This window comes from Rhinolophus ferrumequinum, chromosome 10, assembly GCF_004115265.2.
Source record: "Rhinolophus ferrumequinum isolate MPI-CBG mRhiFer1 chromosome 10, mRhiFer1_v1.p, whole genome shotgun sequence".
Taxonomy (NCBI): domain Eukaryota; kingdom Metazoa; phylum Chordata; class Mammalia; order Chiroptera; family Rhinolophidae; genus Rhinolophus; species Rhinolophus ferrumequinum.
Genome location: NC_046293.1, coordinates 61,414,710 through 61,428,238, shown reverse-complemented (window position 1 = coordinate 61,428,238; position 13,529 = coordinate 61,414,710). Strand labels below are relative to the sequence as shown.

Genomic DNA, 13,529 nt, shown 5'->3' with positions numbered 1-13,529 from the left:
GACCATTATAATGAAATATGAAAACATATAATAAACAGACTATGGAAGAAACATGTTTTGTTGGGGGCGGCGGGATGAATGGGTAAATGTTCACAGAGGAAGGAAGTAACTTTTGAGCTTAGCCTTGAAGGACGTATAGTAGTTTCCACACAGAAAAAAAGGGCAAGTGTTTCCAAAAGGAGGGAACAGCACATGCTTGATTAACTTTCTACAATTTGTCTAAACCCAAATCAGTGGAACGGAGGAGAGCCCTGTTTCAGTGAAGGCCACGTAGCTTTTCTGTTTTTAGTTATCCTTTACAGTTTGTTCCTACCAAGAATCACACATTGCATTCATTGGGTTGTCATCTCTCTTTTGTTAACTTTTTCTTAAGGAAAATTTCAAGCATAAACAAACTAGAATAACAAGTACAATAACTTGCCAAATGCCCATTAACAGCTTCGGTAATTATCAACATCTAGCTGATCACGTTTTATCTATACTCCATCCAAGTTTCCCCCTGAAGGATTATTTTAAAGCAATTCTCAAATATCTTATTTCATTAGACACTTCAGTATATTGTATCTCTAAGGGCAGTTTTTAAAAAGTCACCATAATGCCATTATCACACCTAAGAAGTTAACAATAATTCCTTGGTAACATTAAATATTCAGTCAATGTTCAAATTTCCCCACTTGCTCAAAAGTATCCTTTTACAGTGGGTGTGTTTGAATTAGGATCTAAATAATGTCCACACATTGTCTTTATTTGTCTCCAAATCCTTTTTTAATACATGACAGGTCTTCTTTCCTCCTCATTTTTTCTGTCATTTATTTGCTGGAGGAATCAGGTCACTTGCTCTGGAAAATCGCCCATGTTCTGGATCTGCCTGATTGTGTCTCTGTGGAGACACACATTACTCTAATCCCTATATTTCCTATAAACTAGATGGTAGGATGCAGGTTCAATTTTTGGCAACACGACTCATAGCTAGTGCTGTACTTCTATTACATTACATCAGTCGTCACATACCATCTTTTGCTTCTCTTTTTGTGATGGTCAGATAGATCTATGGATTGTTGTCTCTTACATCTCTTTTTAAACAAAAACTATCACCTCTCTCTCTCCTCTTTTTATATGATTTGTTAAAGAGATGGCCCACATTTTTGGAAAATGTCTTTCCTCTGGATTTGTTGATTGTTTCTTCCTGGTGCTGGTTTACTTAGGATACATTTTTTTTTAAATTAAAATATAATCGACATACAACATTATATTAGTTTCAGGTGTACAATATAATGATTTGTATACATTGCAATATGATCACCACAATAAGTCTAGTTAGTATTATTTGTCCCCACGCAAAGTTACAAATTTTTTTTGTATTGAGAACTTTTAAGATTTACTTTATTAGCAACATTCAAATTTGCAATATATTATTATTAATAGTCACTATGCTGTGTATTACATACCTATGACTTATTTTATATTTGGAAGTTGAGAACACATATTTTAATCAGAGCTTATCATAACCAAATTCTTCCTTATTTGTCATCACTTCTTAACAGAGAAACTAACTTTATAAATTAAAAAAAACAAAAACACAAAATCCAACTTCCCTACTGAATATGGAATAGACCAGGTGGTAAATGAAGGGATCAGAGCAATTCTAATAATAATCTCTCAAACCCATATTTTCTAAATAGGAAAAAATTGACATCATCGAAGTCAGGTTTCATCATGCGTTAATACTTCATTTAGAATTTTCTTTGACAAGGGAGGTAACTGAATAAGTAAATGTTTGTGCAGAGGTTGTTTGTTATATCTATAACTCAAACTCCAGTGCCTTTTAATCTTTTCTATATGTTTCTGGATTTTGTTTGTAAGCATTTTGTTGAGGAATTTTACATCTAAATTCATAAGAAATATTTGTCTGTAGTTTTCTTATGATGTCTTTGTCGAGTTTTGCTATCGGGATAATATGGGAAGTGTTACATCCTCCTCTACTTTCTACTTTCTGGAAGGGTTTTGAAGGTTTGGTGTTATTTTTTTTTTTTTTTTTTTTTTTTTTTTTAAGGAGGGCACAGCTCACAGTGGCCCATGTGGGGATTGAACCAGCAACCCTGCTGTTATTAGCATCACGCTCTAACCAAGTGACCTAGCCAGCCACCCAATTCTTTAAATATTTCATAGAATTCACCAGTTAAACCATGTGTCCTATACCTTTGTGGGAAGTTTTTTTATATCTCTTATAGCTCTCTTCAAATTGCTGTTATAGGTCTATTCATCTTTTCTATATGTCTTGAGTTAGTTTTGGTAATTCATGTCTCTTTAGGACTTTGTTAAGTTCATTTAGGCAATCTAATTTGTTGATAATCAATTGTTCTTGGTATTCCCTTATACTACTTTTATTTCTGTAAGGTTGGTAGTAATGTCCCCTCTTTCATTCCTGATTTTAGTAATTTGAGTCTTGTCTCTTTTTTTATTGGTCAATCTTGTTAAAGGATTGTCAATTTTATTGATCTTTTCAAAGAATCAACTTTTGGTTTTGTTGATTTTTTCTTTTTTTAAATTAGTTTCAGGTATACAAAACAATGTAATAGACATTTATCATTTATATCCCTCACACAGTGACAACCCCCCCACCCCCCAACTACTACCCCTCTGACATCGCACACAGCCATTACATTTCCACTGCCTCTATTCCTAATGCTGTACTCCACTTCTTGAAACTAGATATATATATATAAAATTGTAGTTGACATTTTCTTTTCTTTATTGTTTTCTTTTCACTATTTCATCTCTAATATTTATGTGGGGTAATGAAGCTACAACTATTACTGTTGAGCTTGTTTTTCCCTTTAATTCTTTCAGGTTTGTGCTTCATGTAGTTTTGGGTTCTGTTCCTAGGTACATATATGTTATAATTTCTTGAAAGATTGACCCTTTTGCATTATAGATTGTCCTTTCTTTTTCTCTAGTGAGATTTTTTGCATTAAAGTCTTTATTTTGTCTCATAGTATAGCCACTTCAGTTCCCTTTTGCTTACTATTTGCATGGTACGTCTTTTCACTCCTTTTACTTTCAACTTGTTTGTGTCTTTGAATCTAAAGTGGGTCTCTTGTAAGTATATAGTTAAATCATTTTTTAAAATCTATTCTTTTGACCTCTGATTTTATTGGAGTGTTTAATTCAGTTACAGAGTTGTAATTTCTGACAGATTAGGGTTTACATATGTTATTTTGCTATTTTCTATATTTCTTTTGTCTTTTTGTTGTTTCTCTGCTCCTCCATTACTGCTTTCTTTTGTGTTTAAATAAATATTTTCCAGTATACAATTTTAATTCTCTTGTGATTTCTTTTACTATATATTTTGGAGTTTTTAAATTAGTGTTTGCCCTGGGGATTACAATGAACATTCTAATTTATAACAATCCAGTTCAGATTACCAATTTAATTTCAATAGTATATAAAATTTTTGTTTTGATATAGCTCCATTCTCCCCTCCTTTGTGCTGTTATTATCATACAAATTATAGTTTATACATTATGTGCCCATCAACACAGATTATTGCTTTATGCAGTTGTCTTTTAAATTAGGACAAAAGAGTTACAAACAACAAATACATTTAACTGTCTTTTATTTTTACCTGTGCAGTTTCTTTATCAGTGCTCTTTGTTTCTTCATGTGGCTGCAAGTTACTGTCTAGTGTCCTTTCATTTCAGCCTGAAAAACTCCATTCAGTATTTATTGTAGGTTAGCTAGTACCAGTACTTTTTACAAAGTATAGATTCTTTGGGCTATTGATATTGAATTCTTTAGAAGGAATGTTCTTAACAAAATGCATAGGTAAATTACATATTTACATAAACATACTGTTCTCCCCCAAAACAGGACTCTGCAGATGCTCTTTGCCTGCATCTTTGTAAAAAAAGCCCACCTGATTCTTCCTGATCGTGTAAAACACATTTCCTGAAATACAGTTATTAGCAAAGTTAAGTTTTATTACTTTGAAGTTATAATCAAGTTTTGTATTTAAAGATACATGTATTGTTCAAGTTGAAAGAGACTAGAACCGATTCATTTTACACATGAGGAAGCCAAAGTCAAATGAGATTAAGGAACTTGACCAAAGTTTCGGTGCTGGTGACTAGTGGAGGCCAGACTAGAAGTCACACCGCCTAACTGCTACTTCACAGGGTTTCCCCAACATTCCAAATTTCTGTCAAGACTGACTGCGATTACCTAGTTTGGTCATGATGTACTTAATAATTAGGGCATAAAATAATGAACTGGTCTGTAAGCATTTAATTAGAATAATTTATACTAATTAGATTGCTTTCTGCTTGATAGCTTTCCTTGAGGACACTTTAGTACCTTCCAACTCAGAAATCTGATTTCCAAGTGATTTCAATCCTGATCTTTGTACATTAATTTATATCAAGTTCCTTTTTTAGGCTTTCTTAATCTGAGTTTCTCTTTCATGTTGCAATCCCTCTTTGATGTCCTTTGAAAGGAACTCTGTAGGTGGGCAATTCATGAGAATGCATAAAAAATGAGAACCACCTGAGCAAAATGGGTCAATTTAGTAATTTAAAAATTTGGAAATTTTGAGGGGTGTGTGATATTTGTTATCTATTAATCATGTTTGTATAGTAGAGTCTTTCTACTTAAACTTTGTCTCACAGTAAGGATACAAAAGTCCACCTCATCATAACGTTGTCCTGTCTCATAATAGAAGCAATTTTATTTCTAGACCCATAGTATGTTTGTTTCTTGATATATATGTATATTTTCTACGTTGTGTGTCATAAGAGCACAGGCTTCATTTTGAATCTCTGGTCTGCCACTTACTAGCAACCTTGGGCAGTTCACTTGACTCTCTGAGTCTCAGGGTCTTCATATTCCCTTGTAAAATGGGAATACCGTGTTTCCCTGAAAATAAGACCTAGCTGGACCATCAGCTCTAATGTGTCTTTTGGAGCAAAAATTAATATAAGACCTGGTCTTATTTTAATATAATATAAGACCGGGTATAATATAATATAATATAATATAATATAATACAATACATATAATACCGGGTCTTACATAAGACCAGGTATAATATAATATTAATATAATATAATACCGGGTTTTATATTATATAATAATATAATATAATATAATATGTAACATAATACCAGGTCTTATATTAATTTTTGCTCCAAAAGACACAGTAGAGCTGATGGTCCGGCTAGGTCTTATTTTCAGGGAAACATGGTAGTTCTACTAACAAGTGGGGTTATTTGAGGATTCAGTGAGATGCCTATAAAGCACTTAAAAGAACATGTAATAAGTGCCCGATAAATGTTAGCTTTTATGGTATTCTGTGTCACACTGTTTGAACATTTGATTTCTTCGTTTTCCCCATCTTCACACTGGAGAGAAAAGGATGGTTGGGAAGGTGGGCCGGCCCCTCTCTGACTTACAGCCTGGGAAAGCCCAAAGCATGCAGTACCCAAAGGAGGCAGAACCAGTTGTCTAGGCAGCTGGTGGCCTTAGACCTGGGTATGACTGTCCTACTGTGTAGGGGGACCCCAAGACTACCCTCATGCTTGATAATTCACCAAAGGACTCACAGGAGTCAGAATGGTTTATAACAGTGAGAGGACACAGATTAAATTCAGCAAAGGGAAAAGGTGCATGGGATGAAATCCAGGAGAAACCAGGTGCAAGCTTCCAAGTATTCTCTCCCAGTGGAAGAGCATGGATGTGCTTAGTTTTCCCAGCAATGTGTAAAGTGTTGCCAACCAGGGGAACTCATCTGAGCCTTGGTGTCCAGAGTTTTTATTGGGGGTCAGTCATGTAAGATTGAGGGACCTGCAGGAGTGACCTGTTACTCAGACTCCAGCCCCCCTTCTACCTCCTCACCCTCACCCCCTGCAAAAACAGGTGTTTACTGTAAATCACATTGTCAGAATAAATTCATCTGATCAAACTGGTACAGCACGGCCCAAGATGTCAGGCATACAGAAACACTTTTATCTGGCAGAATATGCCACGGGGCAGAGGTTATCTCCCAGGATCAGGCCAAGGGTCAGTCCTGAAGCCTTTCTTTGGAGTTCCAGGTATGAGCAACTCAGACCTGTGGAGTTCACCCTTTCCTGCATACCTGCCTAACCTTTTAACTTTACAGATAGAGAAAGGGTGTACCTGGCTGGTGAGCCAGCACGGTTTCTTCTTCTTCCCCTTCACAGAATTAACGTAGTTCTTAAGATTGTTTCCAATGCCCAAATTTTACTGGGAGAATAGCAGTTGGTGTACCACTGGGCTCCAAACTACCAGGGATGGGGTTATATAGTAACACCTTTCTCAGAGGCAAAGAAAGCCAGGTCAAATATTAGAAAGTGTTATAACTTATGAGTGATTTTAAGAGTTTTTATAATATTGACCAGAAGGGAGAACTTAGGAGGCCACTGCAAATAACTCCAACTTCCCCAGCCTCAGTTTCTAATGAGAAACGACAGCTAAATTTACCATTTATATTAGTGAAGCAGTACAAGTACAGCCCTAGGTCAATAGTAATTTCATAAAATTGTATTTAAAAGAGGTGATTTAGAAGATATATACAAATAGTGTGATTTGATTGTCATATGAGTTTTTAATGTCAGCAAGTCATAGAAAAAAGTCTCATGTGTCCTGATTTGGCATTCTAAAATTATTTTCATGTAGATATTCTTAGTTATTATTACCTGTGCTAGAAGTGTCTGGGTAAAAGCAGGTCTTTCAACTTTGAAAAATAGTCCTAAAAACGCAAATTCAATGCTATATGAAACAATGAATAATCTTATTTCCTACCTGAATAAGCTAAGAATTCATTTACAAAATAGAGTTAAACTCAATAATATTTAAAGCTTATTTTAAGACACAAAGTTAGCAAATTTTAAACAAAGGACTTCTATAGGACCATTACAATGTTCTCTACCCCTCTTTCTATCTATCTGTCTATCATCTATCTATCTATCTATCTATCTATCTATCTATCTATCTATCTATCTATCTATCTATGCTTTGGACTGAAATGGAAGCCTTGGCTTTTGAATTCCTAAAGGTGTCTCTGATGTAAATGTAAAATTTTTTTCCAGATAACACCATATCTAAAACACATTGTGATGAAGGGACGGAGTTCAGAGCTTCCTTTTCTTCCTCGAGGCATGGACAACACATTCCTGGGACTAAGTGTCCTTCTCCTGTTCATTGCTGACAATGGAGTAGCCTCATCAGAAAACTCTGTAACCCCCATAGATGTGTAAATTAGCTTTATTTAGCTCCTGGGTGGTCCTCTCATGCAGCACAAACATGCTGTGGTCTTTACAAAAAGATTTTGATGAGAGTGAGAGAGAGAGAGAGAGAGAGAGAGAGAGAGAGAGAGAGAGAGAGAGAGAGAGAGAGGAATCACCTTCCTTATTTTGACACTTTGTCCTTGTAATTCAAGTCCAGGTTGAATTACATGGGTTCGTCAGAATTTTGTGACTGAGGTTATGATTGTTAGATGAACCAATAAGACAGAACAGGGTAAGTAAAGGTGATGGATCATCTGGGTACTACTGCCATTCCGTTACTCTCTGTTTATCCATCATCATCCCCCGTTTCACAGACTCAGATGTCCCCCCGTGGCTGTGTGACAGTCATCAGTGCCATCATGTACCACTTCCCTTACAGTGATGGACGCAGAGAAATGCCTTTTGAAAAGTTAGGTTGCTGGAAACAAACTGTCATCATGAATCATATGAGATGTTGTCCTTACCGTCCCTCCCCTCCCCATTTAGTTCTTTGGTTGTAAATTTTCAGAAAAGAATGTACACATTTGTGTTTAAGACTATGAGACGCCAAGGCTAATCGTTGAAATATTTTTTAAAAATCAGCCAAACAACTATCTTTCTCATAGTATGTAGCTGATTCTTAGAATTAAAATAAAATATAAATTATATACTTATCATCTGTTAAAAACAAGACAGCAGGCCCCCAAATGAAGTCACTTATGCTAAACTCCACATCCGCGAACTGAGACTTAATTCCAGTTTCAGCTCTCCCAGAAATGGACTATTCAACCAGTTAGTCAGGAATCACCTTGATCCCGGTCTTCAAAGTCTGTGTGCCCAACTCTTCAAAAGGCCCAAACTCAAAGCATCAGAGTATGGAGTGAGGAAAGGCTTACGGATTGAGAAGGCACCAACCAAGAGGACGGGAACACTAGTAGTCCCTCACATCCATCTTACCAACGTACAGCATTCAGGGGAAGGGAAAATGGGAGGGGCTGTCTTTGTAAAAACTCAAGCTCCAAGCAGGAATCCTCTAATGATTAGAAGCTACCATGTTTCCCCGAAAATAAGACCTAGCCGGACCATCAGCTCTAATGCGTCTTTTGGAGCAAAAATTAATATAGGACCCGGTATTATATTATATTATATTATACCTGGTCTTATATATGATTATTATATATATAATATATATATATACATATAATATATATCTTATAATACATATTAAAATAAGACCGGGCCCCAATTAATTTTTGCTCCAAAGACGCATTAGAGCTGATGGTCTTATTTTCAGGAAAACATGGTATCAGTCTGCAGGCCATGGGAACAAAGCAGGCTTGAACAAGATGGCGTCAAAGGGAGACCGAGCATGTCATGCTTACAACCTGATCAACACTAACTAGATAATCTGCCTGATAGACCCCGGCCATCTCCTAAAGGAAAGGAACCTTGCAACAACCCACATTTTTCGTCTAGTACAAAGTCTGTCCCCACTCCCATCGCCTATAAAAGTCTTCCATTTTGTACAGCTCCTCTGAGCGCCTTTCTGTCTGCTAGATTGGATGCTGCCCGATTGGAATCAATTTTTGCTCCAATTAACTCAAAATTTTGAGTATGCCTCCATTTCTCTTGCAACAAATCCCACCGTCCAGAGATAACCATAGTTAAACACACACAGAAGAAAATTTGGTGTACAACATTCCAAACTGTGTTCTATGCATTGATACACCTGGAGCCACACTCCACGTACTGTTTTGGAATCTTATTTTTACTTTATAGCATAGCACAGATATTTCCATACCAATGAATACAGAAAAATTTACATGAATGCTTTATATGACTATGTAGCGTATTTGAGGAAGATAGGTCTTGGATGACAAAGCTAACCAAATTCGATGATTACAGCAGCTAAAAGAGGTTTGGCTCTTCTTCCTCCCAAATAATGGAATTAGCATAATTTGACTGAAACTCTGACGTAATGAATCCAGCTGCTTCATTACTGTTTGGATTGCAGCCTTGTTTTCAGAAAAAAGACTTCTACTTCTCCCTGACAAAATCCCCACGTCCGACCACTAACGAGTAGGGCTGTGTTCGTAAACCTTAGTTGTTTTTGTAAAATTTGCTTTGGACACAGCCTGCCTTGTCTTGTAATTGTAGTTCCATCATTTACTAGTTTTGCGACGTTAACTCTCCGAACCTCAGTCTCCTCATTACAAAATGGGGTTAATAACAAGTACCTGATAGGGGCGGCCGGTTAGCTCAGTTGGTGAGAACGGGGTGCTCTTAACAACAAGGTTGCCAGTTGGATCCCCATATGGGCCACTGTGAGCTGCACCCTCCACAACTAGATTGAAATAACTACTTTAGTTAGAGCTGATGAGTCCTGGAAAAACACACTTAAAATAAATAAAAGTTAAAAAAAAAAGTACCTGATAGATTTGTTGCGTGATTATCTAAGATGGTATGTGCTGTGTTCTGTAAACTGTGTAATTATTATTCAAATTATTATAAGTACTTTGTCTCCTCCCACACTGCTAATAAGCAGTTTGACTCGGACTTTTGGATCAGTAACAACATGATTCCTGACTGACTGGTTTAAGATTCCATTTCTGGGAGAGCTGAAACTGTAATTAAGTCTCAATTCGGCGATGTGGAGCTTAGTATAAGTGACTTCTAATTCATAAATATTTACATAGATATTTGCATTCTATCTCTACTTATAGTGTACTTTTCATCAAATCAATACTAAATAGACTTGGAATCACAGCCAGTTAGACCAGAGACTTAAGGAACCACTCCCCTTACAGACTCCAGAAGGATTAGAGGACTAACTGTAAACGAGGAAACTGGAAAGGAAATAGAAATCATAGGAGAATATTTCTCTGATTTCAGGGTGTTGAAGGCATTTCTAAGCATAAATCAAGGAAAGAAAGGAAAGGACAGTTGATAGATTTACCACTTAGAAATTTTAAGTTTCTATAGGTATTTTATAAAACACAGAAAAGTTTTCTACAAATCACAGCACTGTAAAGTAACTCAAAGAGGCATAGATAACCTGGAGGGGTGACCAAGCAGAACACCTACTAATCTTCTTTTTTCCCGTTTCAGTCTTTCACAATTTTTTCTGACAGTCTGTCCCACACCCACCATCATAATAATCTCAAAGATTATTCTTAATCACAAAATAAGGCTCTCTTTAGATTGGCCTCTTTACACAGGTGTGACAAAAGTGTTAATTTACCATACATTTGCAAATCTAGAGTACTGGAAAATTATTGCAGCCATAAATTTAACTTCTGTCTGGGAATTTGCATAACGAATGTCAGGTCAGACTTCCAAAAGCCTGTTTTATTTGCTTTCCAAGGCTGGGAAATCAAGCCCAAGAAACTCTCACCACCAGCTTTTCCTACAGTACCTATAAATTTGAGTGGATTTTGAGGTCCTGAAATTCCTCCTAGGGTCCTGGAAATCCTGACTCAGCCTAATGGTATGGTCTGAGAGTTGTCCAAAAAATGTCAGCTCAGCTATGAAGTGTTAATAGTTTGAAGAACTAGTTCAATTCTTTTTCCAAGAGTCTCTGAGACTTTCCTTGAAGACACAAACTCAGGCCTTTAGTGTATAGTAGAATCTTCAAGCAAGCATTACAATAAAAATCTATCCGTAGGAGACAGAGACTTCAAACGGCTGTGGTTAGATTATTATTGAGAATTTTCATATGTGAAAGGTCTGATGAGAGTTCATATTAAGAATAGGCAACTGAAATATATGGTGATGGAAGGAGAACTGACTCTGGGTGGTGAACATACAATGTGAGATATAGATGATGCAATACAGAATTGTACACCTGAAATCTATGTAACTTTACTAACAATTGTCACCCCAATAAACTCTAATTTAAAAAGAAATAGGCAACTGACAAGAAAATTTGGTTGTTCCCATGGCATGTGAAACAAAGATAATAAGTCATTGCAAAAAGTTAGACAAAATGTCTCTAAGGCTAGTGATGAAGCCTAGTCTCAAAGAAATCAGTAAAAGTTCATCTAATTTATAAAAGTGAATGAACATGATTTATATAGAGGGAGAGTCTTGACTATAACATACTACTGAGATATTGTGTGTGTGTGTGTGTGTATATATAACATACATATGTGAACATACCAACTATAAACCAAGAACAGCAAGCAAAGAGATTCAGTAAGTCTGAAGAAGTCTGTATTTTTTACAGACTGCATAGGTAAGACTGACATTATTCACCACTAAAAATTTACTGGTCCAGAAGGTGGTACATTCAAATAAAAAACAAGGCTATCACCAAGTCAACATTTTGCATAATATCTGAAATTATGACTGATAACATTATACTGCTATTGTCTAATCTGATTAGGCCAAACTGATCACCAAGACTGATAAATAAAAACATATCAAGGACAGGAAGGGCACTGACAAATCTCCAGAGACCCCCCCATAAAACATATAATTTCTGAAATATTTATATTATTTTACATATGCAAATTTAACCTAAGGAGGGCTAAGCATCTCTTCTAATTGTACAACTCTTACCATGAAATTTACAATAGCAAATAAAGCAAACAAACTTAATTATTTCAAGCCTTTCACTTTTTATAAGTTAAAAGAACAAATCTTTATGATTTTTTTTTCAGGGGCCCCTTGGGAAAAGTATTTATTGAGACCTTTTCCCTTCTTAATCAAGAATAGAAAACGGAGCACTTTGGAGAGAAAAGAAAGCTACTTAGAAGGTGGAAACTTCCAACAATTCAAACCTAGATGTCTGTATTCAGGGAATCTTTGTAGGCTGTTCCTATAAATGCACATTGCCTCCTACATCGAAAAATCCGAGTTTAAACCCAATTACACATTTCTGAGTCCTTTTTAAAAAAACTCTTTCTGCAAAGTGGAAGTAGGGAGAGATATATGTTAACAAACAAAAACACTGTTACTATTTGGTTAGCAATCCTGTAGTGTAAATAGTTTCTTGGGTTCTATTGCTGAGCACATTTTTAATAAGGACTAAAACAAATACAGGAGGAACTGACAACCCCATCAGCAAGAAGAGGAAATATTTCCCAGGGGGGGGAAATAAAAAGAAAAAAATGCATTTAAACTTGCCCTAAACTGGGGAATTTCTTATCTCAAATAGATAAGCAATTGTATTTGTCTTAAGACAGCTCAATTAATTTTTTTTTTTTCAGATTGATGATTACCCAGAATTTTTGAGTCCACGAGACAGACAAACCAACCAACACATTCGTATCATCTATTCAACTGTTTTGAAAAAAGAGTGTGAAAAATCAAAAGGTGTCTGGAAATTCTTATTTCCATTTCATCATGCCAAGGCTAACAACAAAAAAGGTATGTAATGTGTTTCTTAAAGTGACACATAAAAAGATACGTTTCTTTATGAGACAAAAAAGATACTGTTCTTTTTTTCCTCCCCAGCTTTACTGCATATATTTAAGGTATACAGTGTGATGTTCTGATATATGTAAACATTGTGAAATGATTACCACAATCAGACTAATTAAGATATCCATCACCTCAGTTACCTGTGTGTGTGTGCGCGTGTGTGTCTGTGTGTGCTTGCGGTGAGAACACTTGAGATCTACTTCCCTTGCAAATTTCAAGTATGTAGTAATTAACTGCGGTCATCACACTGTACATTTTTGTCTCCAGAACTTATTTATTTTGTAACTGCAAGTTTGTTCCCGTTGACCAATATCTACCACTTCCCCGCCCACCCCTCAGCTCCTGGTAACTACCATTCTACTCTCTGTTACTATGAGTTTTCCTTTTCTAGATTCCACATGAATGAGATTATGTAGTATTTGTCTTTCTGTGCCTGGTTTATTTCATTTAGCATAATGTTCTCCAGGTTTATCCATGTTGTTGCAAATGACAGGATGTCCTTCTTTTATTAAGGCTAAATAATATTGCTGTGTGTGTATGTGTGTGTGTGTGTGTATGTGTGTGTACATTTTCTTTATCTATTCACCTGTTGTCAGACACTTAGGTTGTTTCTACATCTTGGCTACTGTAAATAATGCTGCTGTGAACATGGGGGTGCAGATATCTCTTTGAGATAGTGATTTTATTTCCTTTGGATATATTCCCAGAAGCGGGATTGCTGAATCAGATGGTAGTTTTAATTTTTTGAGGAACCTCCATACCGATTTCCAGAATGGCTGCACGAATTTACATTCCCACCAACAGTGTACATCCTTGCCAACACTT

At 36.0% G+C, this 13,529-nt stretch overlaps 1 protein-coding gene and 1 long non-coding RNA gene across 5 annotated transcripts in view; one reads left to right on the top strand and one right to left on the bottom strand.

Moving 5' to 3' along the window:
• Positions 1-13,529, bottom strand: part of LOC117029076 (uncharacterized) — a 98,106-nt gene that overhangs the window by 15,101 nt on the left and 69,476 nt on the right. The gene's annotated exons all lie outside the window — the stretch shown is intronic.
• Positions 1-13,529, top strand: part of C10H12orf56 (chromosome 10 C12orf56 homolog) — a 69,804-nt gene that overhangs the window by 8,353 nt on the left and 47,922 nt on the right. Inside the window, 1 exon segment of the mRNA XM_033118059.1 lies at positions 12,491-12,650. Within this exon segment, the coding sequence (XP_032973950.1) occupies positions 12,491-12,650 (160 nt within the window).